We start from the raw sequence: 27,380 nt of genomic DNA, 5'->3' as shown, positions 1-27,380 counted from the left end.
ACACAGTTTGAGCAAAGCATATATATATATATATATATATATATATATATATATATATATATATATATATATATATATATATATATATATATATATATAAAATTTCTTTTTTGTAAACCTGCCACAGGTCAGATTTTTGTGTTTTTGCATTGGCAGGTGATTGTCGTTTGATCCCAATGTGACTGTGCCTGCTGTTTTTACACTGTATCTATTTATGTCAACGAGCATGCATGTGTGTTCGCCTCCATACCTCCGAGTGCGTGCGTGCGTGCGTGCGTGTGTGTGTGTCTGTGCGTGCGCGAGTGTGTATCAATGTATGCCATTCCAGTTCACATGACCGGCCTTCCCCCTGACTTCTCCTCCACTTCCCATCAGCCATCTGTCACGCCGCTGCCAGGTCCGTCATTCCGTCCGTCCGTCACGTGGCTCGGAAGACGTGACGGCGCAGCATAAGGCAACGTTTTCGGTTACACGTCATCAGTCTTTGTTTTTTTTTTTTTTTTTTTTTTTTTTTTTTAAAAATCACAAAGAACAACAACACACACAACAACAAAATAAACATTTTTACAAACGTTTGTAAAACAGCTGCACACTTGTTTCTTTTTGCAGACAAATTATGACTGACTTTGTTGTTTGTGTCAACAATAATGGTGTTCTGGGTTCTTTATCATGAACTAGGTTAAGATTTTGCAGTTGTAGTTCAATTGGAAAATAATTTATTATAATTAGGGATGCGCCGATAACCAATACCGGTGGGTTGCATACTGTAATTGTACTAAAATAATGTTTCAATGCCACGACACAGATACCAGTCGTGTATGTATGTATATGACAAAGTTGTTAAATTTGTGTTTGTGCTGCAGGGGAACGTGTGACAGTGAGCCCATGTTGTAGAAAAACACGCTGAGGAATGTTGTTGGAAATAACAACAAAATAACAAAACATCTGTGCAGGGAAACAATCACAGTATGCAGTCAATCAATCAATCTAATCAAAGTAATGGCCCCACAAAGTACTCGGAATCGGTGAGTACTGAAATGCAAGTACTCGCACTCTACTCTACTCTTAAAAAAACAAAACAAAAACATGGTATCGGTGCATTCCTAATTGTATGAATTACTTTTAGTATATTTTTGATTTTTCTCTGTTATGTGTTTTGTTTTTGTCTTTCATGTCATCTCTCTCCGCTCAGATCTGGACTGGAAATGTGTTTTTTCCAAAGTGAACGTGATGATTTAATAGCTCTGCCTTTTTTTTTTTTGGGCGGAAGATATATTATATATCTATTATATATCTATTATATATATTTCTCCCATCTTTCACCTTCTCCACCATTCTTCCAACTGGTTTTGTCTCGCCAGCTGCGGTGCTGCTCATCCCCTCCTCTGTCGCCGCCACTTAGACCCGGCCCGCCTGACATTCCGGAGCAGGATTCTCACCTTTTGTTTGGACCTTATCTTGGCTGGCTTTTTTGTCGTTATGAGGCCTGACAGTAATTGGCTGGCTGTCAGCCTGTCACGCCGCTCCAGCCGGGACCTGGTGGTGACTAAATGAATGTCAGTACCGGTGTCCGGCGCTGCGAACAAACAAGCTCATCCCAAGCCGGAGCTCGGCAGGGTGCGAGACCACCTGTCGGAACTCATCTGTCCGCCGCTTAATCCAACCCTCTCCACCCTCGCCGAACCCACCCGACTCCGTCCAGCGCCGGGATGAGCTGGGAGGGGAGGTGGACGGAGGAGAAAATGAGCATTTGCATCTAAATGGAATGTTTTCCCTCACCCGCTTCCGCGCTTTCCATTTGGTTGGTAATGACTTGGTTATGTGCGCGTCCCGGGCCGTGACAGGAAGTCCCTCCGTCTACTCGCCACGTTAATTTTCAGGCGGAATCATCTCGTTAATGCATCTTCTTCCTGTCTCTTCTTCTTTGTTCTTGGTCCTGGAATGACCCTCGGCTTGGCTCGACGCCCCCGTCATTGTCTCTTCTCCGTGGAGTTGTGTTTAAGACCGCTTCAAAGGTTTCCCTGTCGTGCAAAATTCTTAAGCATGCGTCTTTGACTTATTCATGAAAAATACTCCCGTCTTTTGCTTGCGACAGCCTTTTTTTTGTATTTAGAAAATACGTGAACCAGTATTTGGTTTTGGAAATCATCCCTCTGCACGAATTTACCTCTAGTGCCTGCTTTTTAGCCACGACAACAGCAGGAGGCTAAGAGGGCGTCCCATATCGAAGCTGCAATTTGGGTTCGGCAAATTTCTTTGGGGATGTTTTTGGCTTCGAGACCAGGACGAAGAATTAAGATCAAAGATTGGACTTGAATCACCACATTCCTGCTGTACACCTTCGCACTTGACACTGGCTGGATGATGTAACCTTGGCTGTTAGACTCCCACCTGGTGACCCGTGTGAGACGCTTTTGCCTCGGGTCATGTTTAAATTCACACACACACACACACACACACACACACACACACACACACGGAACAAATGTTCCCATCAATCAGCTGCAGCGTGCATTGTGTTTGATTCCGACAAACATCCTGTTTACACACCACATCCCATCCACCTCCAGGGGAGCCATGATTCTTGCATGGCCCTCTATTATTAATTCATGTGCAGCCGTGTGTGTGTGTGTGTGTGTGTGGTTTGAGGCGCAAGTGTGTTCCTGCCTTTGCCTTGTTCGTTTCGTCAGGTCTCGGGTGGGAAGTGTTTTATTATACTCATACACACACACACACAACTCTGACCTCCCCCAGCCCTGCAGTCCAGTACGGGTCTGCTCTGCCATTAGGGGGCATTATGATGCTGAATAATTCAGCGCACTTTGAATAATTCAACGGAGCAGGACGCTCATTGACTGAGGCATGGGATGTGCCAATCTGTCGTCTGCCGGTCTTGACTTGAGCATCTGTCTGAAACCCACTTAATGAGGGTTAAGTGTGCATTCTCACTCACAAACGCTCCCCAAAAGAAAGCTGGTTTCTTTTATTTATCAAGGCTCTGCTCCTGTTTGTAAGAAGGAACTTTAAAGAGCTGTTGTGTGATACCATCTAATGGGAGGATTTAAGCAGCGCAGAGCCTTGTTCAATCTGGCCGCCTCCTTAAAGCGGACGTGCTGTTGATGTCGAGACGAATGTTTCTCCTTAATGAATGAAAAGAACTGGCAGTTATTTTTATTAACTTGATTGCGCTAAAACACATTCACATCACACTTTTTTTGGGGGCGGTCCATAGACCCATTTAAATGTTACACATGGGCTTTTTTGATTTATCGGATTTCTGTCTCATTAATATTGACAGTCTTGAGCCCCTTGATATTAATTGTGCTTTGGCCAGTCACTAGAATATTTATGCCAAACGCTGTTTTGCTCATAGCAACATGGCAATTATGCAACGGCTCCTGCTTCGCTGTGCAGCGCAGGATGAAAACTAAGAAACCTGAAAAACGCTGCCGGTTGCGGCTGCGCTTTTCACCTTCAATGTGACACTGAAACAGTTTTAGGTGGTGCTACTATCTTGATCCTTCACAGCTTCAGGCACTGTGCTACCTTCATCACAAACTGGGCCAACAGCTTCATGTAAGTTACGCCTTTCGACTGTCTAGAAGTTCTACATTCAACACACGGGGTATCTTAACGGGGGCTAATGTGCGGATCAGTCGTCGCCGTCGTCTTCCTCCTCGGGGTCGTGGCTCTCGCCGCTGTCCTCCGCCATGTAGCTGTCGGGGGCGTCTTGGTCGCCGGCGGACTCGTCGTCGTCCTCCGTGTTGACCCGGCCCGACAGGACGTCCTCGATCCAGTCCTCCAGCTCCTCTGCAGTGGGCAGGTCCTCGTCGTTGGACATGTCCAGCCACACGCTGTCTGCCTGCAATGCAGCGTGGTGGAAATTCAATGTCAGGGCGAGCAAGAGAACTGGCGTGGATGTGTAATTGTTTTTGTGACTTACGTCGGTGACATTGACCACGCCAATCTGGGGTCTGAAGAGGTCCAACTTGAAGGTCTTCTCCCAGTACGTGGTCAGCTGGAGAAGTGAGATGAGAACAAGTTAGCCCATTTTCAGATATTGATGCTCCACCCTGGTCTCTAGTGGAGCAGCTCTGAATAATGATCTTCACAATTAGCCCTCTGTTTACGGCACCTTTTAGCCAAAGAAGTGAGTGAGCAAAGTAAGTATGGAACCTCTCAAAACTGTGACATACCAGAGGGAAGTCATCTGGGTCGATCCAGACGATGCTGAGCTCGGGGTTGTTGGTGTTGTCTCTGGCCACGTCTTTAAGGATCTCTAGGAACTCGTAACCGTCTGGGGGCAAAGCGCCAGGCGATTGTGAACTTGTGAGTCACAACTGCTGAGAAAGTTTAAAAAAAAAAACAACAGCAAACACACAAACCTGGATCCTCCTCCTCGGCGAAGGCAACAATGTGGATACCGTCCATGTCGTCCTCCTGGAAATTGTGTTTGTAGAGAAAAAAAATATGATGTTAAACCGTAAAATCACCGGTTGCTTCATTGGTGTGATGAATGCAACTCTACTCACCCATGTTTCAAACATATTCTCTGCTCGTAGCTTCCTCAGGGTAGCCCTGAAAATAATCACGTGTGCATGAAACACTGCCAGGTTTAAATTGCATCCATCCTGACAAGAAGATAAACAGCAGACCTCCGGTGTTGGTTGACAAACTCGACAATGTCCAACTCTGACAGAGGCCTGCCTGGCAGGATGGCAGGCTCCTCCATGAACGGCTCGTAGAAATTCACCTCGTTCATCTTGAGGGAGAGGTGTTTGGCCATCTGAAACATCAGGAATGCCATGCAATTCAATCAACCAAATGTCCTCTGGACTGGTAATACCACTCCTGCAAGCCTCTCAAGGTGACACATTCAGCCATCTTCACACTGATTTTTAAATAGATTTTTTTTTTAAATGATGTTGTGTGAGGAATGTGATAATTTCCCAAATAGGTTGTGCTTATATGAGATTGGGCAGTATTCTATTTTACTCACAGGTTTATCAAATGTAGCAAAGAACTTGATATAAGGTTGGAAACGCTCTGAAGCCTCCTGGAAAGCTTTAAAGTCTGGGAATGAAGGGGAAAGAAATCCATGACAAATGTGAGAGGATGACAGCGGAAGAACACAAGACATCAAGAATGTGTGGATTATAATCTCTTTAGAGTCAAAGGCACAACATGTGATCGGGGAAAGCAATACTCTTCTTTCAATTTCCCATGATGATACAACTGTTTTTATCCCCCCAAAAAATGAAGCTTATGTCATGCACATTGCTTTTGGTCCTGCTTCAGATAAGTTTGCCATAAATATCTCTGAAAAATGTAAAATCACATCTCATCATACCACATCAATTAATATATATCTCACAGTTTGACCTATTAAGACAGAGAACTCGACACTATTTTCAAGGCCCTCCTGAGAGTCAGAGGGCACCACCGTCTGGAACCAGCGAAGCAGTTAGTGGGGCTACATTCAGTGGCCGTTAGCCTCACGGTCATGTTGGCGCCCTGGGAGTACAGAGTGATAACTTTGGGGGCCTGAGATGTATTTTCAGTCCATTTCCCCACCGTCTGGACTAGTTAATGAGACCACTAATGCATCACTGAGTTTGCTGGTGGACTGACATGAGTCCTCCCCTTTGAAGTAGCCAATGAGGCGGATGTCTTCCTCCATCCTCTCAAAGGCCCTTAGCTCCATGGCATTATTAATCATCTCCACGGGGTCCTCCAACACCTAGAGGGCGATGTAGCACAAAGAGCAAGAGCAGCTGAACATGAAACAATACCTTTGAATTATTCTTTCGCAAAGAGTAAAGGGGGATATCAATGTTATAGATAACGGGTTGTTAGCTTAGCATAACATCAAAGCTGTAAAAACAGGGCGTGAGACTGTGATAAAGAGATTTTTATCACAGACATGAAGGATTGTAAACTCACATCCAGCAGGAACTCCACGAGTGTGTCAGCAGAGAGTTCCCCATCAAACTCAATGATGCGGTCGTCCTTAAAGACATACAGGCTCCCCACCTCCTCCAGACCTTCCAAACAGCAGGATTAGAGGAGGGTTTTTTATGGTCCCATATTAAGAAAACTTTGACCAATGTTTCTGAATACTTCTTGCGTGTCAAAAAGTGTTTCTTGAAACTGGGCCTTTGCGACATCATGAAGGATGTAAACATTTCCGATGTTAAACACGAGTTTACACTTGACTTGTAGATGTGGCACTGTAGGATGATGGTATGATTGTGACACAGGACTTACCAAGTTTTTTGGCCACTTTGGCATCCTTCTGCGAGTCCACCATCCCAAACCCGATGTCTTTGTTCTCCAGGACCTGTGCAGTGAGCTGAACGTTCACACAGACAAATGTCTGTGAGAATGGCTCACAATCTTTGCCAACAATGTCTCAAAGAGCCCCTGGCATAACTGAAAATCTTCCTTTTGAAATCCTTGGTTTAAAATCCAAGTTTTAAAACCATCTGGTCTGCGTTTTGCACGTAGGTAAGCACATCTAGAAGTAACATTTCAACTGCCATCCACATCTGCTGCTATCCCAGTCCATGCATCATGTTGTTACTGAAGGGCTGTATCACCCACTGGGTCCTTTAATTCGAGGGAATTCATAATTCAGTACTGCTGAAGGAGCGAAATACGGATTTGGAACTGCAGAGTTGAGGATGGTTTGCTGTTTGACAAACTGTGTGAATTTTCAAACCAATCCACTTATCTCACGTTTCTGGTTCACAGTCACGCAACAGAGTTTTATAGAACAAGCTATAATTAGTCAAGGGCCTAGAAATGGTCCCTGGAGGGAGAGGAATGGGAATTGGAAAAAAAAAAAAAAAAAAAAGTCCCAGTGTGCCTGCAATGATTCCGCAAACCACTCTCAGAAATACTGTTCAAGCCGTGTCTGTGCTGTTAAAACAGGGAGACAGGTAAACTATTCAACATAAATTATTCTGTGACATTTTATGACACAAAGCCTGGCTGCTTGGTAGAATCCACGTTTGTGGTCTCCACTGGTTGTGTGACTGGTATTGGTTGATGCGTTTAATGGATTAGGAAAACTGAATGTCCTTTATTATGCATTAGTAAATCAGAAAATTGCTTCCAACAACATTTGCCTGTTCTCTGTTAACTCACAGGAAAGAAAAGTCTATTGATTAATTCTTTTGCTCATTTAATTTCTCAGAAAGTGTGCACTAAATCACATCTTTCAGGAAACAGCCCTTTGTGATGTCACCAAGGACTCTAACCTCAATCTTACACAACCCATTTTGACATCAATCAAATGAATCCACAATCAAAAATGTACAACTTCAACGCCTGTGGGAATTTTTCTAAGAATTATTTCCGCATTTAATATTTTTGAAGTAGATCTAGACCCTCCACCCACGGCGTTTCCTCTTCAGACCCTCTTCCTCACCTCCAGCACCAGCTCCGTCATCTGGAACCTCTTCTGCATGCCCTTGTTGGCCACGAGCGGCTCGTGGTAGAACAGACACAGCATGTCGTACCTCCTCAGAGCCTTCTTGTAGTTGCGCTCGTTGACGTCCAGCACTCTGTCCTTTCCGTCAAAGTTGGGGAACTCGAGACCTTCCTCTGCGTCGCAGATGGACACCAAGCAGAGACACAGGCTGGACAGCAACGTGAGGCACAACCGCTGCATCGTGGTGGGGCTGATTGTTTTGACTTGTCGGGCAAGCAGAAATATCCTCCAAAACCAACACGCTCTCACTGCCCCTTCCTCTGCAATGTCTCTGCTGTTAGCTCTGCCTTGTCTGCCTACCTGTCTTCTGTCTCCTCCCTTTTCATTCTTCTCACTCACTCCAATCCCCCAGGATGATCTCTCTTTCCTTTTTTAGCTGTCCTTCTCTACCAAAAACACACACACACACACACACACAGGCCCAGCCATCCATCCATGACGTAGTCTCTGTAGTTTTGCCCTTGAAAATAATTCAGAAAGTAGAGCACTAATGCTGGGATGATGAACAAACATGCGATTGCATTGTGCATTCAGAATTAAAATTGAGCTTTTGCTTGAGCAATATATCTCAAAGTAAGTCTCTAGCAAGCCTTTGTATGTGAGAGCATTCATACAGGGCAGACATTTACCAAACTAATCAATATAAATACATGATCGAAGTTACAAAAACATCAGTTAATGTAGGTAACAGCTTATACTTTTTGCTCTAGCTTTTTTTTTTTTTTTTTTAAACTAAGATTATCAGGGAAAACAATTACATCTGGAAGAAGAAGAAAACTGTTTTCCAAAATAAAAAACGAAAAAATGTCCAGTCTATGTGTACAACAGGATCCAAAGTTAAGAAAAATGATCACCATTATTTAATGTCAGCGATGAAAGAAACAAGAAACACCCTCAGACAAAGTGACATTGACTCACAAGTCCTCTGTGTGACTCTTTGCAAAACAACCAAGACATTTTCGAATCGCAATCCACAGTTATTCAGGCGTGTGTGGTTTGTCCGAGTGGGGTTGCCGTATCTCGCTGCCCTATTGGCAAAGCCACTCAACCAATCGTATCCGAATACAATGGAGATCGGCACGCCGTCCCCTTTCTGACAGAGCCATCCTCGTAAAAAAGAAACTAAACTAGAAATCGAGCAGCGTGGAGCGGTTTCTGTGCACGCTAAAGCATGTTTTCCTCCTGTCGGGTTAAACTATCTGGCGAGGGAGCAGAAATTCAGGTCACAAAAAAGCTATCGAAAGGTGACGCCAAAGCTCACGGCTGCGAGTTGCGTTCACGGGATTCTTGGCAGTGTTGGAACTCCGCACGGATGCTACTCACTCTGGCACTGCTGCAGTTCTACGGATTACATTCTGTCTCGGCCACCGGTAAGAGAAATTAAACTCTAGCATTGTGCCTCGCTTCCACGTCGTCACTGTTGCAGCGTTCCTTCACTAGTAAAGCCAACTCATAGCCTCCATAGTAAGGCTTTCTTTGTCTGCAGTGGCACGAGTACAGTACTCGGTACTCGGAGCAAACAGCAGCGACTGTTTGGACCGAGCCCCCGGGATCCAACATGGCGGCCCATTCATTCTAATGTAGTTGCTCAACCAGCGCAGACGCCAAACAAAAGTTTGATAGTGAATAGATATTGAAAATTGACGGCGAAAAGTTCATGCTTCCGCATTCGGTGGCCCATAGAGCATGCGCACTTCACACCGCGCCTGTGTAGCTCCTGCGACGCTTAAAAAAAACCCAACAACATTAAAACAAACTTTATTTTCGACTATTTCAGATACAAACAGACAAGTTATTAAAAATAAATAAACTAAACCAAAATACTATCACGTTGGTTTGGCCAGCTTCTGCAAAAGCATATCCGACTGAAATGCTATGTTCACAATGTTGCGTACAATACAATGTGACGTTTGCGGGTCTTTTTGAAAATGCTGTGTGACATTTTTCAGAGCAACGGTGGAAGAAGATCGAAGAGACTGTTTCTGTGGCAGTAGAAGGGTACACTCCATGCAGCTCTGCAAACTGCAGCTGCCACCTGAGGTGTGTGTCACCTTTCTGGGGCCACTTCCTGTAGCCACTTACCTGGTGATGTGCCACCAACAAATCCAATCTTGGCAGTCTGTAGGTTTTTCTCATGGTTGTTGGTTTTTTTTTTTCTCTTGTTCACCACCTGTTGCATGCAGTTTGCTCCAAAATGACCTCCAGCCTTTTAAAGGGAAAATCTCCCAGGACCTTATGGCCAAGACTGTTCAGAGAGGAGTGGGCACTCACTACCAGGTCATTGGACACAAGCTGTACAGAGAGCACAACTGTATGTTTCCTGCCAGGTGAGGCATTTCATAAATGTGCAATGAAACAATCAAGCATCATGTAGATAACTGTAAATAATCAAACTGTTCATAACATGTAAATATCTTGTTTTTATAATTTTTTTCTTCTCTTTGCACCACTTTTTGTTGCTGTAATTGGTGAATTTCCCCAACATGGGATTAATAAAGGTGTTCTAATTATAATTCTAAAAAGGATGCTTGCTGTGGCTCAGTTTTGTGAAACCCATGCTGGTTCTTTGTCATATCTGATTACAAGGCACCACTATAATAGAGCAAATGTGCACATTTGTTTTGCAACTACACTGTTTATTATCATCTTCAGGTGCAGCGGGGTGGAACACTTCATCCTGGAGGTGATAGACAGGCTGCCCGACTTGGAGATGGTGGTTAATGTCAGAGATTATCCTCAAGTGCCCAAATGGGTGGAGCCCACGCTGCCTGTCTTCTCCTTCAGTAAGGTCAGACACCAGCGTCTCGCTCGCAGGCACTCCAGTGCTTATCGAATCCTCCAAGTAAGTTTGATTTCATTTGACTTGTGCAGACGCCAGACTATCAGGACATTATGTACCCGGCGTGGACCTTTTGGGAGGGCGGGCCTGCTGTGTGGCCGATATATCCCACTGGACTGGGCCGATGGGATCTAATGAGGGATGACTTGAGAAAGTAAGACCCACCCACATGTGTGCATTTACAGCCAGTTTTTCCCATGCTTGTGTTTCACATTACTTGGTGTTGTGGTAGTTCTGCAGCTCGCTGGCCTTGGAAGAAGAAGGAGTCCAAAGGATTCTTTAGAGGATCCAGGTCAGTTTTATTTCATTTATTATGTTACTGCTTTAGCTGCTTTTACTGATCTGTCTGCTCTCCTCGGACAGAACCAGCGCAGAGCGCGACCCTCTGATTCTTTTGTCCAGAGAAGATCCTGAGCTGGTGGACGCAGAGTATACGAAAAACCAGGCTTGGAAATCTGAACGGGTTTGAACCATTGCGATGCTTTTCTGATGATTCTAAAGATATGGCAACAGACCTGAAGCGCGTGTGTTGTTCACTTTGGCTGACATGCATGCTCTCTCTTCTGTTAGGACACACTGGGGAGACCCCCAGCCAAGGAAATCCCGCTGGTTGACCACTGCAAATACAAGTGACTGAAGTTTTACTCTTGGATATATTGCCCTTTGTTTGTTTGGCGCACTTCCACATGTCCCATCCTACCTGTGTTTTTGGATCCATTTAGATATCTATTTAACTTCCGAGGTGTGGCTGCCAGCTTCCGCTTCAAGCATCTCTTCCTGTGCGGCTCCCTGGTGTTCCACGTGGGGGATGAATGGCAGGAGTTCTTCTACCCCCAGCTCAAACCCTGGGTCCACTACATCCCAGTGCAGCAGGACCTCTCTGACATCAGGTACCAGAAGTCAATTTCACCTTTCTTTTTCATCCTGCTGGCTTTACCATGTTTGCTAAAGCCAACACAACGCAACATGTTTGGTACACACGACTAAATGTGGAACAGGCAAAAAAAAAATAAAAACAACTTGCAGAGACCGATCGATATTAACACGTTTCACTTCCTCAGGGAACTTTTACAGTTCGCCAAAGACAATGACGCCATTGCGCAGGAGATTGCCATGAGGTAATGTTAAATAAAAGTGTTCCCTTCATCATCAGATGCTAGTGTGTATGTACAGTCAGTCTGATTGCCTGCCACAGGGGGAAGGAGTTCATCGTGGAGCACTTGCGGATGCAGGACGTTTCCTGCTACTGGGAGAAGCTCCTCACCGAGTACAGCCACCTCCTCACCTACAAGCCCAAAAGGAAGAGTGCTTACAACCAGATCGTCCACAGACCGAGCAAGACGGAGTTATGAAGAGGAGCTGTTTAGTATTAGTTAGAATTCAGTTTCAAAATTACCAAATATTTTCTAACAAACAGATTTAGCAATAGAAAGTTGGTTTCAGTCGATGACACTATTGGTACTGCTGCTGATTTGCAACATAGTTCATCAGCTTTCTTACAGTGCCCTCTACTGGACAGTTGAACACACGGAAGAATGTGTAGGTGCTGCAGGAAGTTCCTGAAGTCACTAAAAAAATCCGTTAAATGTATTTTTCAGAAAGTGAAACGTTGACGCCAAAAACACTAAGTAATGACTTTATCACATTTGTCTGTAGCAGCAATAATTTGCGACTAAGCATGCTGAATATGTTGTAGTATTCACATTGCAGTTGTAGATTATCACAAGGATTGTAAAGAGCTGACAGAAATGGCCCAACTCTCTGAAATGGTTGGAGCAGAAACCTCTATGAATGTCTGTAATTTTAAGTGTTAATACAGCTATTTTGGGTATTTAGTAATAAAGACTGTTTTTCTTAAGAATATCCCCAGTATTTTCCTTTATTTTATGTAATTTTGAGTTTTCTGTAGGCAACATTCATTTAAGAAATTTCATTCACTCGTGTACTTCCAAACATGTTTCGATTCAATGAACGGTGCACATGGAGTGTGCAATCAGCCCTCCGACCGGCTGGTGACGCTGTTCGTCACAGCGCTCACCTCTGAGGTGAGCGGCCGGAAAGTCGTCCGTTGTCGGTCAATCAACGCTGAAGTCTGCAGAAGGGCGATAGTGTTTTCCGCAGGTATGGGCTGCATTTGTAATAACAGTTGTGTTTTTCTGACTGTTAGGTTGGCAGTGACTGGTTGAAAAGTCCTGACATTTTGGGCAACTCGTTTTGTTGCACCAGTAAGCTGTATTATTGTATTTTTAGCATCGGGAAGCTAATAGCATGCCGGTGTCGGCAACGTTGCGCCCACTATCGGTCAAATTAAAGATGTTACGGTTGCCCCAGCTAGCGGGGGGGTAGTGTAACGGGTAGGGAGATGCCTTTCATGCAGAAACGTTTATTGTCACGTTGAATTGGAAAGGTACTCGTCGTGTGTTGTAGCGGGGTACACGCTAACGTTAGTTCCACCTTAGCATTAGCGGAGAGAGCTGCAGTTTGGTGGTGCGCATCTTCAAACTGGTGATGGTAATTAAGAACACCTGTGCAACGCAACTCCGGCCTGTTCTTGTTGGTCGATTTATGGATATTTACGATCACTTTTTCGCCACTAATGACTAAACAACAAAAAAAAATAAGAAGAAGAATGTTACATTTACCAGCCTGGTTTGTCCACTTGTATAGTTTTATGTCGTACTAATCTCTGAGCCGCGATGTGTACTTCTGAATTAGCTTTTGTCGCGTGTTGGTTAATCCACGAAGGAATCGTACAAAAAATACTAAGTTTCAAAAAGGTTTGATACTGAAAAAAAAACAAGCAATCATGGCCATGGATTCCCCGTTGGATGGTCAGAAGAGCAGCCCCAGATTAACCGAGATGGAAGTCTCCAGGTGACCCCTCCCCAAGTGAGAATGAGAATCCTGTGTTCAGTCCGAGTTTATGTAGGATGAAGTCCTATCCGTTGCAATGAGGGGGTCATGGTTCAAGCTTAACCCCTCTGATTGGCTTCCTCTCGACCCTCCGGATGGAAACAGTTGATGCCCTGAGAGTATGACAGATTAAGAGAAAGGAGGAGGAATCGCCACCTAAACAGGAAAAGGTCAAACTCCCCTTCCTTCCGATGCTTTGGATGAAGGACAGTGACTTTTGGTTGAGTGTCCGCACACTCAGCATTTAAGAACAGTGCCTTATTTGAGCAACCACTCAACCGAGTACTCAAAGAACAGTACGCTGTGTATGAGTGACCACTGTCTTTGCCTTGTCATTACTGGTCACTTCCTGGACTTATGAACGTTTGCCTGTGCTGCCTGGCAAAATCACTATTATTGATCTGCAGTGTTTGCTAGCCCTGCAGGAAGTGCTATAACTTCAAAATGGCTCATTTATGTTTTCTTTATTGAATGACTTTTAATCACTTTTAATCCTAACACTTTAATTAATATACGTGTAGTCTTTGACGTGTATGGTGGATTCTTCAGGTTGCAGCAGTGAAGTGCGGATGTTGAAGGAATCCTCGTGGACACCGACTCAGTTGCATAAAAACGGGTTTATTACAAAGAAGTCAGGTATCAAAACAGGCGTCTAGAAAGCCCGGGGAGGTTGTGTCCAGATGCGCAGTAGCTCTCACAATCTCTCAGAGAATAGTTGGAACATCACCTCCTCATACCCACAGGTCTCGTCATCAGGCACATTCCATAGAAGGAGGACAAGAGACAATTGTAACACAGACGGTGAAAGGATGGGAAAGTTACTGGCCAGAGTTGGAATGTGTGTTTATCTAGACAATACTAAACTAAATCTTAAATTGTCATGTGTAGTGTCTGAAGCTTTGGCCCTACTCCTGCAGGCCTCTTGCCTGATAAGACGAACAGACCCCTCGTTAGCGCAGCACCTGCATGAGGTTGCTTCCCTTGGAAGGCTTCATCTCAACTCCCAAGGAAGACTGTGTAGACTGTGATTGAATCAATATGAATTTGATCTCAGCTTTTGAAATTATTCGTGATTTATTTCAACATGACACACACCAGACACTTGCAAATCTGTCTTGCTGGAGTATTTTATGCTCAGTATGCATTTAAAGCTGTTATTTTATTTTATTTTACACAACCCCCCCAGCCCCACCCATTGTGTATTTTAGGTCATTTAACATCCACCAAGTTGGTCTAAAGTAGATCAAGAAGTCGTCGGCCTAAAGAGGGCTGTGTATTTTGATGAAACTTGAAAGAGAGAGTGTGTGTGGACGTGTGGGCGGGGTTGATGCTGAGTGTAATATCCAGGCCCCCTCAGCCATGTGTCGGTGTGTCTCCACAGCAGCCCGGTGCCAGCTGAAGCGTGATGCGTCCCGAGCAGCCCAGAACGGGTCGTGTCCTCCGGAGGCGCTGGCCAGATTCAGCCCCTGGGGGTGCGCAGAGCACCGGCCTACTGCGGGGCCTTTTCCACAGCGCCACTCCGCCCTCCTTCTGCCTCCTGCTCCCCAGGGTCCATGCAGCTGATGTGGCTGCAGCCCACCCAACACAGATGCCATCCCCTTCCTCCTCCTCCTCCTCCTCCTCTTCCTCCACCAGTCCTGCTGCTGCACCCTCCCTCTCTTCCAGCGCCACGCCAGCCGTCATAAGCAAGCCCCGCTTCCCTGACACAGGATGGGACCGCATCAGAGACCTCTTTGATAAAGAGTTCGTATTTGGTGCTGGCTCTTGATAATATGATATGTGGTAAAGTTTTGAAATGTAGAATACCCCCCAAACAGATGGAGATATTAGACTTTGAGGTGGAATGAGGATAATTCAACAGTGCTGTTATCATGTAAGTCGGGCATTGAAGTAAAAGCTTCCAATACGTTCCTACAACAGTTGAGGGTGCTGCAGCAATGAAGTGTCATGATGCCAAAATGTGAGCAGCATTATGAAGAGCGTGGTGGCCTAGTCACAGATCACTGAGCAGCGTGTCATGCAATAAGCATTAAACTGTTGCACATGTTTAGAGAAGGTCAACTGAGGTTCACCTCCAGCGGTCACAGTGCGTTTGATGTCTTCTAAAATATAACCATGAAGATGAATATCCCCAACTTAGTGAGTTTATTGCTACTCTCTACATTTAATATCTGTCATATGTTAAGCGCTTCAAGAAAATAATAAGTGAATTTTTATTTCTGTTATAAATACAGTTGGTAATCTTTTATTTTTCTAAAGAAGAGATTCTAAATGCCCTTAAATTACTTTTTGGACTTCAGAAGTTTCTAATTATCCCAACTGACAATTTCCAGGTGCTAATGTTGCACATGTCTCTGTCTCAGCGTAACTCAGAAGTACCCAGAGGAGCTCACCAACATATTTAAGAGCGGCGTAGCTGCTGGTGTGGTCGGCCTGTTCTACGGTGGCCTGCCAGCGGCTCGCCACGCCAGGCAGAGCTACATCCAGAACAGCCAGGCAGAGATCTACACCAGCCGAGTGGACGCAGTGGTGGGTGAGAGACGTGAGCTCCAAACCTTTTGTTGTTTTCCTTTCGTGATGATTTTCACAGCTACGGCTAGAATGCAGCTATGTTAGTGAATTAGCAGAAATTGTAATTTTGTTTTGTTTTTTTCGTCTTCGTCAGCGTTCTGCTCATAACGCTGCAATCCGGGGCTTTGTGAGATACGGCTGGAGATGGAGCTGGAGAGTGGCGGCCTTCGTCACCTTGTTTAAGTAAGAAACCTGACCACAGTCACGCCCATGCGTCATCCACGTTTTTTCCCCCCTGTTACTTTGATATCAAAATTGGCCGTCAGCCGTGTTTTTATAACGTCCCAAAGTCGGAACAAAGCCGTGTTTTTGTCATTGCGTAGCTCAAGATGGAGTCAAACTTCATGAAAGCGCCACAGTTAAATTGATGCAAATTCTGTAAGCCGTGTGACCGTGGGGTTTTTATAATATTTTTTTTCCCCTGATATAGATAATGATTTATTGAGTATTTATTACCAGCAATCCTCTCATGTGTTTCTCTTCCTTTTCAGTTCCGTCAGTACGGGTCTCTCTGTGTACACAGACGAGTTCAGGCTGGGCCATTATGCTGCAGCTGGAGGTGAGATCTGTCTTTCAGTGGTGTTTTTCCTCTGCCCTCCTTAGTGCAGGGTTATTCTAGGTTGGTGACATTTCAACCAGCAGGAAATGTGTTTTTGTTTATCTTTTTTGCCAAACCTTTATCCAGGCCTTTATTTTCCATCTCCCAAGCCGAGGTGAAGCGGCCTCACGGCAATATATATTCAGAAAAGTTCAACAGATTTCCAGAAAGAAGCATATTTAGCCCACTTTAAGCCCCCCCACCCCAAAACCAATAAATTAAAAAAAAAATAGCAGCGCTTTGTTTCATCGTGCATCGTGTTGGAAAAGAACAAGGGGACAAAAGAAAAGGTAGCTTCGCTAAAGTTCTTGCTCGGGTTGTACGTTGCTTTGGATGCAAAATGAAATTGCAGAATTCTAGCCAGGATGGGTTTTACAGGCGTAGGAGTGCCCTTTGTGACATCACAAAGATTACATTTGACTTGTAGAACTGACTGTTATAGCAAAAACCATCTGAGAAGTGAAGCAAACAAAAGAGGTGAAGGATGCACACCAGAGAGTCACTATACCAGAGAGTCACTATACCAGAGAGTCACTCTACCAGCGAGTCGCTCTACCTGAGAGTCACTATACCAGAGAGTCGCTGTCTGCTGTTGGCGACCGGCTTTGTCACCTCGACCCTGGATCCCTGTGACCCTGGATCCCTGTGTCCCTGGATCTAAATCAATGCAAGCTAATGCCCACTGCACAGCGTGTGTTTGTAATTTGAAACTGTGATTGTGGACTGAGAAACCGTGGAACGTTTCTCATCATTGTGTGTGTGTGTGTGTGTGTGTGTGTGTGTGTGTGTGTGTGTGTGTGTGTGTGTGTGTGTGTGTGTGTGTGTGTGTGTGTGTGTGTGTGTGTGTCCTCCAGCTGTGACTGGAGGCCTTTTCCGACTGAGCCTGGGCCTCAGGGGTCTGGTGGCGGGAACGGTCATCGGCGCAGTGCTGGGGTAAGCTCCTGATCACATGCATTGATTACTGTGACACGCCTGCTGCTCACATGCCTCCGTGTAAACCAGGGGTGGACCGACTTTTTTTTTTTAACTGGTGGAGCCACTATGGGTTGTGAAATGGGCCAGAGGGGGGGTAGCGGAGCAGCAGCAGATGGATGGAGTGTTTTGGTGAGACACCTCATAGGAGGAAAACGTCTTCCATGGGATATGAAGAAAACATGTTGCTTTAATCTCAATTGAAAATGAACAAAAACATTACAACAAAAACAGTGTCGTTGAAGCCCCACAATATTTTGCTCTTTATTGAAATGACTCTGAAATACAGCAATTTTATGACTTACTTACTCTTAATACCATTCCTTCAAGTATTTACGGGCTGGATTACAAAGCTTAACGGGCCCCGTATGGCCCCCGGGCCGTAGTTTGCCTCGTGTAGACGCAGCTCGTTGGTCAGTCGTGTGTGTGTGTGTGTGTGTGTGTGTGTGTCCCACCTTGGTCCTCGCTGTGCACTCACCATCAGCGAGCACTCTGGCAGCCAGCTGTGGCCCCTCGCAGCAGCAGCCCTCTGTCGCCCAGCTGAACCCCCACCCCCCACCCCCGCAGTGCCAGAGGGACTCATGTGCGCAGCAGACAGACAGACAGCAATGTTTTGGGTACTAGAGCACAAGGAGCGAGGCCAAGGCCGCAGCTGCCCCCTGGTCCACTTTCACCGTGTCCGTCATTGCCCACCTCTCATCTCCATCTACCGCACGCTCAGATCCCGACTCGTGCGGCACTCCGTCTCTCCTACACACACACACACACACACACACACACCCCTCTCATCCCACTTTTGACCGGGCCAAACTTTGAACGGAGAGCGAGTGCGAGGCGTTGAGGGTGGGGCCGACTGAAGGGGGCCAAGTTTTGGATTATCTCTGCAATCATCGGCTCAGGCTGCCTCAGTTCGGCCCGGCTCGGCCCGGCCCTAGTCTGGCTTCCTCTCCCGTTGGCTCCCTTCCGCCACCGCCGCTTCCCCCTCCTTCCAAACCGTCTGCCCCGGGGGTCCGGCCACCTGGAGCGTTTGATTTATGCCAACGGGCCCCGGCTTGGGATCTGCCAGGTGCAGGCGGGGCGAAATCAAAAGCGAGTCGCGCTCCAGATTCTGCTTGATTGGTTACATTGGTTCAGAGGTTGATGTAATTACAAGTAGCTGCTCTGACAGAACCGGCATGTGGCGGTGTTGTGTGTTACAAAACAAATTATATAACTGCAGAATCTCAGAGCCCTCGCTAATAATTACCCACCCAGTGTCTCTATTGTTGGATGCATACCAAAACTCTTTGGCGGCGCACTGTATCAATGCATAATGCATTTCATTTTTCTCATTTGTTAGAGTTTGGATGTGGGAAAACGGCTACAGGCCACATGAATTAGAGGATAATGATCTAATGGTTTGTTCCCTAGACTTCCCACTGGCGCCCTGATCATCAGCATGCAGTCACTGGGTGGAGAGAACGTCAGAGAGAGGAGAAGGAAAGAGCGACTGGAGCTGCACGAGCTCAGGCTGGCAGAATGGTGAGATGCAGGACAGACTCTGCCCTCCTCAGCCTTGTGCAAAGCCTCAATCACCACACACATTCACGGTAGCTTGAAATAATTCACATTCAGTTGTTCACAGTTAACTGCTTTGGTCAGAGAGCCAAGCAAAAGCTCGAAGAAAAGTAATAATAGTACATTCAAAACGCCACAGACTGTTGCGTCTTGACTATTACAGTTCCAGATTAGACACGGGTAAGTTCCGATGTCCTGAGTCATGTTTTCAGGGAAAACATCCTGCCAGTTCAGTTTAGCCAGAAATACTTGCACTCGTACTCACAACAACAGTAAAGTTTCCTAATCTTAGTTTAGTGACCTAGAAAACTGTGCAATGCATAGAAAACACGACATTTGAACGAAAAAAGTAGAGTCAAATGTAGACACGTAAGCATATGTCCAATGTAAACAAAAACAAAAAGGAATAAAGCTAAGACCTGTGAAACCAAAGCCCTTGTTTTTGAACTCCTAAGGTCGGCACGTTTGCAGCTGACAGACGAACTTATCGGCGATCTGCACGACAGAGCGACTGACAGCACCAGTGAGGACCTCCAAAGAATCCACGAGCTTCTCAGTTCACCCAAGAATAAGGAGTCGCCTCAGCCCTCCAGCAGCCAATGACAGCGGCCGTCTGTCACATGCCTCAAGCTGTAGGTGGGACTTCGTCAACGTTCTGAAAGAGAAACTGTTCCCGTCCTGGAATTCACTGCGACTTGTCATGAATTGTTCTGGTGTTGCTCAAGTCTACTTGTTGTCCACCTGTTTTTCTTTAGCTGACCAAAATACTCTCAAAGAATGCTCAATAAAACAACCTCATTCAACCTGTCAAAAGTCCAGTAGCTCCCTTTTCTCATTGCCTTGTGTCTCAACTGCAGTCGGGTCATGGCCCAGAAGCTTCCGTACCGTTGAAATGTCACTATGTCAAACGCTAGAGAGTGTCTGCTTCATGTTTCCCTGGCGTGCCGTGTGCTTTTGACTCTGCCTTTTGGGCTTTTTGGCAACTAGGTCAAATGTAGCATGGGTTCCCCGGGTCTAAACAAGACGTGACACAACAGCAGCTGAGGCCCAGGAAGCAGCCGCCACTGCACACTTGTAGCCGGATAGCCATTTTGAAGCAGACTGAGGTAAGGCTGCACTGCAGGGGCACTGTGTGCTGGTCAAAGGAGGAGAGGGAGAAACAAAATGAATTCAGGTGTAAAAGTGCACGATGTACTCTGATTCTGATGACACTTCACGCAAATTGGAGAAGTGAACATTTTCTGCTTGGCTTACAAATCGGGCACACGGCCAAAAAAAAAAAAAAAAAAATTGCTCATCTGGTTCTGCATGTAAACGTGCGAATGCCGCTGACGTGTAGTTGTCGCAGGAGATGCGGAGTGTGTGAGGACCGTGACCGCCAAGAGCTGCTGCACTCAGTTATGTTCCCTTGTTTCCCTCTGCTGGTGGCTTTAGAGAACTGCAAGAGTACGTGCCCTCCACACTTGAAGTCTTTTCTGGTTTCCACTGCGCTCGCGGTGATCAGAGTTTTATTGCTATTATTTACCAAGTTGTTTCTGTTGCGATGGTGAACTTTGGAACGTCACGTGAGGCCTCGCGCCTTGCTGGGCGCGGAAAAAGTTTTGGCGCGCTGGTGTCGCCTTCACGTACCGCTCGGACGGCGAAGTCTTTGACTGTACGTAAAAGACCCGGCGTGAAAATATCTGCAACTGTAAGACGCTGTAGGGTTGACGCGTGGTTGTGGTTGTTGTCTGCGTGTCGCTCGTGTTAATATGTCTGTAACAACGGCGTTACCGCGCCGCCTGGCTAGGGGGCGCTGTTTGGTATTTTCTTTTCCCCGAGGCTGGAGTTGAACCCTTGAACGCCTCTCTGGGGCACCATCCTGACGGACTTGGAGTTGTTGACTCGGTGTTCACATGTTGAGCGAGCTGCGGGCTGCTGGTGAGGGAGTGTAACTGGTGCTTGCGGGAGGCCGCCGACCCGAGCAGATGCCGAGATGACCGCGGGCGACCCCAAGGACGAGTGCAGACACAACCCGCTGGCCACGGCCGGACTGCTCTCCAAAGTCTTCTTATGGTGAAGTATTCTCTCGTCACGGGGCACTGTGTGGCGCTTGAATGAACGGTGATACGGGAGGAATTCAATGTGCCGGTACATGGGCTTTTTAAAAAATATACAAGTAGTGGTAAAGGTATATTTTTTTATTTGAAGGGTGTAATTTATCACCGACTAGAGCTTTTCATTCATCACTTTGTGAATGGGCCCTTATACTAGTTTATTATTATTGTTGTTGTTGTTACTATAATGTGTGCATGACTTCAAGGACATGTTTTATATAGTTTTCAAAGTCTGACATCACGTGACTGTAAAATGAATGTAAAGAACATTCTGATCCAGCCAACCTGTCAGCTCAGAGGTATGCGGGTTTTTGCACTGCATGTGCCTCAAATGGTATGGCTGCATGCTGCATGCGTGGGGGAAGGGGACCATGAAGATCCCCTCCCTTCCAAGAAACACTAACTGCAACAAGATGAAGTCGTGTACCAGGAAGAGATGTTTGAATGCCAGGACGAGAGTTTTATAGTCAATCACCAGGAAAAAAAAATAAAAATAGTTTTTAGAAGAATAGTTGATGAGTAATGGCAATGGTCATTCATACTATAGTGTTTTGTCATGGCTGTCTCACCACATCAAGGTCTCAAGGTAGCACGCAACCCGACAGTGACTGAAAATGAAGTCAGTTTGTTTACTCTACTGCACAAATATGTTTCCTTTTTGTTTCCAACATGAAATTGACATACAAGCACTTGTTGCCTTTGAGTTTAGGCACTTTTAGCCATACCCAATATGATATTTTGTATCATTCATTCCATTTAAGGTGCTATTTGTCCCTCAGTATTGTAACGAAAATTGTTTCATACAGATTTTCTTGTTCTCTTTCTCTCATTAGGTCTTTTACATACGTTTACATGATTCTGTTCCCAGTTCTGATTCTATTGCTGCGTGTGTTTTATTTATTTTTTCTTCCACCTCCACCTTGTTGTATGTGGTTCAGTACAAGGTCCGTGGGTGGGTAGGGATGAAAATGAAGTTTGTTTGTTTGTTTGTACAAAATATCAAGGAAAGACAAAAAAAAATGAAATTGGATGTTGGACAAAAAGCTTTGCAGTGTCTTCTCTGCAGCCACCTTTACATCTCTACCGGTTTAGACAGCTTCATTAGATTCCCTGCATGCCCAGACTGCCTCACCTCTTACTGCTCTGTGTGTTTCAGCTGGTTAACTCCGCTTCTGCATCTTGGCAAGAAGAAGAGGTTGGAGGAAAGCGACATGTACCGAATTCTCCCAGAGGATCGCTCCCAAACGCTGGGAGAGGAGCTGCAGCGGTGCGGAACTCAGCGCATTTGTGTTTTTTTTTTTTTTGCTTTCTTTTGCTGTGGTGTCAAAATTACAGGGCATAATTAAGATAATTGTGTTAATTATTAGTTATTTGTAATGGCGATTGTGTAAATTGCGTCCATGACTCTTAATCTAAAAATGATCCGAAAAAGATGATTTGGAAGATTGTCCCCCGTTTCATCCATCTGTCATTTTCTATCACTGCTTCTGCTGCACTCAGGTGTGCAGGATCTCCTGTTTCAAATCATTGAAATTATTATTTACATATATATATATATATATATATAATTCATGCACACCTTTTTCTTTCTTCTTCCAGTAGGCAGATGAAAGAAGAAAATTATTTGAAATGACTCCTCCTGAGCACTGCTTACACACATAGTAAAATGATTTGGATGTGTTTTGCAGATGTTGGGATTTGGAAGTGAAGAGGTCGGCAAAGACGCTGAAGAAGCCCGCCCTCTCCAGAGTGCTCATCAAGTGCTACGGGAGGTCCTACGCGGTGGCCGGGCTCTTTGTCTTCTTTCTGGTAGGAGCAGGCGGGAGGAGAAAGAGTGTCGTCTGTAGTCCTTAGCTCCTCTGTTACGCGTGAGCTTTCTTGGAAAGCGCTTTTACTTGTAAACTCATTACACTCACGATGCTGCTATCTAATCTCGGTCTGAGATATCAGTCGGCTGACTGTGTGGAATCGCTGCTGTGACTGTTTCCTGCCTCCTCCCCGGCACCTATTTGGAAAAGCGGCCGTCTTATCTCCTCCACTACCAAAGTGTTCCATTATAAAAGAGTCTTTTCCTGAAAGGCGTGTTTTGTGTGACGCCTCACCCCCGCCCCTGCCTGTCTCCTCTGCCCCCCACCCCTGCAGGAGGTCATCAAAGTGGTGCAGCCGCTCTTGCTGTGGAAAATAATCCAGTTCTTTGAAAGTTACGAGCCCGGCGACCAGAGCGGCCTGGTGGCCGTGTACTGCTACGCCGCCGCATTGTCGCTGTCCGCCTTCGCCCTGACCGTCCTCCAGCACGTCTACTACTACCTGGTCCTGAGGACCGGCATGAAGATGAGGGTGGCCATCTGTCACCTCATTTACAGGAAGGTCAGTCGCTCAGCATGTGCCCTGCGTTGGCAGAAATTTCCAAGAAGTGCGACGGTGAAAAAGATGTTTTGTGTGTCCGCCAGGCGCTGAGTCTCAGCAGCGAGTCAATGGGCCACACCACGACGGGGCAAATTGTTAACCTGCTGTCGAATGATGTCAATCGTTTTGACGAGGTACAAAGTCCCTTTTCTTTTATGTCACTGTGTTTTCCCAGAGTTGTGAGTGCCTCAAGATGAACCACAGTAGTGAAAAAGAAGGTGTTTTTTTTCAATAAGCATTGTTTCACTTGTCTATTTCACAGATTACACTCAACCTGCACTACCTGTGGCTGGCACCTATCCAGGCTGTGGTGATCATTGGCCTGCTCTGGTATGAGATCGGCCCCTCGTGTCTCGCCGGATTGGCAGCCATCACCCTCATGGTGCCCGTCCAGACCTGGTTCGGAAAGTTGTTTGGCATATTCAGGTAAGTGCGAGAGTCTCATCTTGCCACGTCTTATCATCGCGGTGAAAAATGAAAGGCTGGTCATTTTCATTTGGCCGGTGAAGCTTCGCAACGTGAGTCCGCCTGAGAAGCTCCGCATAAATAAAATGACCCGAAAGAAACTGGGAGCCAATAGATTGTCCAGTTTTTTTCTTTTTTTTTCATTCATTGCAATTATGAACTCCACCTCCCAGGAGCAAAACGGCAGTGCTGGCCGACCACAGAATCCGCATCATGAACGAAGTGGTGTCCGGCATCAGGATCATCAAGATGTACGCGTGGGAGATCCCCTTCTCGGCTGTGGTCACCGCCGTCAGGAGGTAGGCAGACGGGAAACACTCTGCGTGTTGCGGCGCCTAATTATTGTCACCGACTGTCGCGACACGGCAGAGGAATTCCTCATCAAAGTCCGAAAGTGGTATGTCATCTTTAATATTTTTCCTTTTTTGTGACCCAATTTCATCCTTGTTTTGTATCGTTAGAGCACAACAATTGAAAGCATTCCTATATAATCATTAGAGGCAGGGGAGAATGAAATGGGTTCCAATCTTTGGTCTGAAATTTGCTGAGGTGGCTCAATTCCGATCTTGCTCCCTCTGGCCGTTTTGTCTGGTTTTTAGTGTGACTGACTTGTCCACTGAAGCGTTCCCCATTTTTTGGCACTAAGACAGCTGCAATAAACGTTTGGTCTACATTCCCCCTGGATCACACGGTGCGGTCTAATTGGTCCCGCAGCTTTTTTTTGTCCGAAGAAATGGCTTGAACTCTCATGAGCGCTCAGTGTGGCAAAGAATTATTATTATTATTATTTTATTATTATTATTATTATAAAATAATAATAATAATCATCATCATCATCATCATCATCATTATCATCATCATCATAATAATCATAAGAAGGGTTATCTAATAATGATTTTATTTTGTTAATCCAACACCAATCCGTTGTCTCCTACAACTCACCTACAACAGTGTTACGCCGTCTGTTTGTGTTGTACTTGGAAGCGCAGCGCAAACCAACACAAACAGGAGACCCCACCTCACCTCACTCTGCTTTCTATCTTGTCATAACAAAGGAGAGCAGGCACAAGGTTCACGTTACCCAACGTGTGCTTGTGTTGGCTCACAGAGTAGAGTTTGTCACCTCCACCAGACCAGGTCAGCCAAGATTATCCCCTGTGCTCTTAAGTACAGCCGTCTTTCTGTCCATGGCGGGGTTTTTTTTTGTTTGTTTTGTTTTGTTGTTGTTTTTCTTGTGATGCAGTTTTCGAAAAGTTAAAGAACAGCCACAACAGTTTTCTGTGTCCGGATGTTCATATTTAGGTGCTGTCAGTTTGTTTCGTAACAGTCGTAAGGGAGAGCTTTGAGTTTGTGAGAAACTTGAACACCGATGCAAGGTTGAGTGGATCCTCTGTCTCTGCAATAACATTGTTTTGTGGGTTGGCTTCGTAAAGAGTTATACATGTCCCCGCATGCAGGTGTGCTCCGTAAATTCCATAAGCTGAGACGTTAATTACAACGTAGTGTTTGTTTTCTTGATTTCTTGCTTTTCCATCTTAAACCCCTGAGTTCTTCAAAAGTTTGACATACTGCCCTTAAATGCATCATTAATCGTGTATAATCGCAGTCCAATTAAAGTAATGTGGTTTTCCTACCCATAGAACGGTTCTTATTTGTATATAAGAATGTAAATGTAGCAATGGTCTTGCTCACAGTTAGCTGCCATCTTACACCAACATATTTCTAAGGTAGCCTGGTGTGGACAATCCAACCCATCTGACAGCACATTTCGTAGTTAGGGTGAACGGTCGCATCTTCAAGAAAACCGACGAAGAAGACGGCGGACAAGGTATCAATGTTTGGGTGCTCAGGCCACCACTGTAGTTAACTGGCAAGCTCAGGAGGAGGAGGAGGGACAGCAAAAGACACGGCAATCTAAAGTGTGACCACTGGGTGTCGCTGTTTCCTCTCCAATACCTCCAAATATTACACATTTAAATAAGCTTTAAATTCATTAGAACGATGGGTGTCCAGGGTTGAATCCCAGCTTTTTGGATCTCCAGCAGTTTGCTGTTGCTGTCAGCGTTTTAGCCTGTGGGACATTAATTGCTGGGCTCATCTCCAGGTGATCGATGGAGTCCAAAAAGGTGACGATTCTCCCCGTGCCTCCTCTGCTCCCAGGAAAGAAATCAGGCAGATACTGAGGAGCTCCTACTTGCGGGGGCTCAACATGGCCTCCTTCTTTGCGAGCAGCAAGATCATCGTCTTCGCCACGTTCACCATCCACGTGGTGCTGGGCAACCCGGTCACGGCCAGCAGCGTCTTCGTCACCGTTTCCCTCTACGGCACGGTCAAGCTGACGGTCACCCTGTTCTTCCCGCTGGCTGTGGAGAAGTTGTCCGAGACCATCGTCAGCGCTCGGAGGATCGAGGTGGGCCCGCTGCCACCCGCTGCGTGATGCTGCTCAGCACTCGAGCGCCAGCATTTTATTTCTATTCTCCTCTATTCTGTTCTATTGCGCTCGTCCTTTTCTTTGCTTGTGAGAACTGTTGTGCTGAAAGTAACTTCAGCGTGAGTTCAACGACAAACACTCAGGCTGTTTATTAAGTTTGTAGAAGTTGTTTAGCAATTTAAGGATTTCTGATCTTTCAATTCCTGTAGCACTATTTTATTTTTTATTTTTTCAACTCCTACTGTTTGTTCATTTCAAATGTACTCTTGGCATCATGGAAATGAGAACTTTAAAGCACATTCCCCCCTGGGCCCCATTCTAACACGTGAACCGTCGCACTGATTTATGTGAGGAGGGGACATCACTGAGGCGGCGGGGCCCAGGGGGCGGAAGCCCTGGTTCTGCATTCCTCACAGCCGTCTTTAATCTAACTTCAGCTAGACAGGTCAATGTCAGAGGCACATTTTGCGTGTATGGCGAAAAAAACCTGCACATTTTTTTCTTTCACCCCTGTTGCCAGAACTTCCTGCTGCTGGACGAGGTGGAGAGCCAAAACTTTTGGCCCCGGCTGGGAGAGAAGCAGGAGAACGGCGTGGAGGTGGAAAAGCTGACCTGCTACTGGGATAAGGTGTGAAATATTCTGAGTGGATGTGTTTCATTTCGATCCGGCGTCACCGACCTGCCCCCCCACCCTCTCTCTCAAAAATAACAACTCCTTGAGCTGCGTCTACAATTCAATTTTATTCCACCTTGTTAAGTCATTGTTGATGATTATTGAGAACTCATTAAGCTGATGAGTGTCTCCACATAGATCAGTGTTATTAATAATTATATTTATTTATTTAACCTTTATTTAACCAGGTAGGTCAATAGAGAACCAATTCTCATTTACGATGACGACCTGTCATGTGATGCACTACCAGTCAAAAGTTTGGACACACCTGTTTCTTCTTTATCTTTACTACTTTCTCCACTGTAGATACAAACTGAAGACATCAAATATATGAGCAAGACATGTGGATTAATGTGGCAAAAGA

General features: G+C 45.6%; 4 protein-coding genes across 4 annotated transcripts in view; 3 read left to right on the top strand and 1 right to left on the bottom strand.

The window, feature by feature from the left end:
* Positions 1-3,149: 3,149 nt before the first annotated feature.
* On the bottom strand, positions 3,150-7,785 carry LOC142903611 (calsequestrin-2-like). The gene is made up of 11 exons (XM_076049357.1): positions 7,433-7,785; positions 6,268-6,352; positions 5,944-6,044; positions 5,632-5,740; positions 5,000-5,073; positions 4,656-4,786; positions 4,533-4,578; positions 4,386-4,440; positions 4,197-4,297; positions 3,944-4,018; positions 3,150-3,862 (listed from the first exon to the last, which is right to left on the bottom strand). The coding sequence occupies exons 1-11, from the start codon at positions 7,673-7,675 to the stop codon at positions 3,653-3,655; spliced, it is 1,230 nt and encodes a 409-aa protein (XP_075905472.1). The 5' UTR covers positions 7,676-7,785; the 3' UTR covers positions 3,150-3,652.
* Positions 7,786-8,536: 751 nt separating this feature from the next.
* poglut1 (protein O-glucosyltransferase 1) lies at positions 8,537-12,195 on the top strand. The gene is made up of 11 exons (XM_076049382.1): positions 8,537-8,865; positions 9,445-9,535; positions 9,679-9,822; positions 10,148-10,283; positions 10,367-10,488; positions 10,567-10,626; positions 10,698-10,797; positions 10,905-10,963; positions 11,057-11,224; positions 11,396-11,452; positions 11,530-12,195. Exons 1-11 carry the CDS (start codon positions 8,667-8,669, stop codon positions 11,684-11,686), a joined length of 1,293 nt encoding a protein of 430 aa, XP_075905497.1. The 5' UTR covers positions 8,537-8,666; the 3' UTR covers positions 11,687-12,195.
* Positions 12,196-12,322: 127 nt separating this feature from the next.
* On the top strand, positions 12,323-19,758 carry timmdc1 (translocase of inner mitochondrial membrane domain containing 1). Its single transcript, XM_076049400.1, has 8 exons — positions 12,323-12,455; positions 14,629-14,990; positions 15,611-15,776; positions 15,913-16,001; positions 16,310-16,377; positions 17,271-17,349; positions 18,799-18,909; positions 19,401-19,758. The coding sequence occupies exons 2-8, from the start codon at positions 14,653-14,655 to the stop codon at positions 19,546-19,548; spliced, it is 999 nt and encodes a 332-aa protein (XP_075905515.1). The 5' UTR covers positions 12,323-12,455; positions 14,629-14,652; the 3' UTR covers positions 19,549-19,758.
* A 1,049-nt stretch (positions 19,759-20,807) lies between these two features.
* Positions 20,808-27,380, top strand: part of LOC142903612 (ATP-binding cassette sub-family C member 4-like) — a 28,378-nt gene continuing 21,805 nt past the window's right edge. The window contains exons 1-9 of the mRNA XM_076049358.1: positions 20,808-21,000; positions 22,198-22,308; positions 22,730-22,850; positions 23,184-23,408; positions 23,492-23,581; positions 23,710-23,873; positions 24,086-24,211; positions 26,073-26,322; positions 26,864-26,971. Coding sequence (XP_075905473.1) covers positions 20,921-21,000; positions 22,198-22,308; positions 22,730-22,850; positions 23,184-23,408; positions 23,492-23,581; positions 23,710-23,873; positions 24,086-24,211; positions 26,073-26,322; positions 26,864-26,971 — 1,275 coding nt within the window. The 5' untranslated portion in view covers positions 20,808-20,920. The remainder of the gene's footprint in view (positions 21,001-22,197; positions 22,309-22,729; positions 22,851-23,183; positions 23,409-23,491; positions 23,582-23,709; positions 23,874-24,085; positions 24,212-26,072; positions 26,323-26,863; positions 26,972-27,380) is intronic.

The sequence above is a fragment of the Nelusetta ayraudi genome, unplaced genomic scaffold, assembly GCF_046127955.1.
Source record: "Nelusetta ayraudi isolate G7.1 ecotype Tasmania unplaced genomic scaffold, CSIRO-AGI_Nayr_v1 ptg000114l, whole genome shotgun sequence".
Taxonomy (NCBI): domain Eukaryota; kingdom Metazoa; phylum Chordata; class Actinopteri; order Tetraodontiformes; family Monacanthidae; genus Nelusetta; species Nelusetta ayraudi.
The sequence above is the reverse complement of the archived record's forward strand: the minus strand, read 5'-3'. Positions and strand labels throughout refer to the sequence as shown.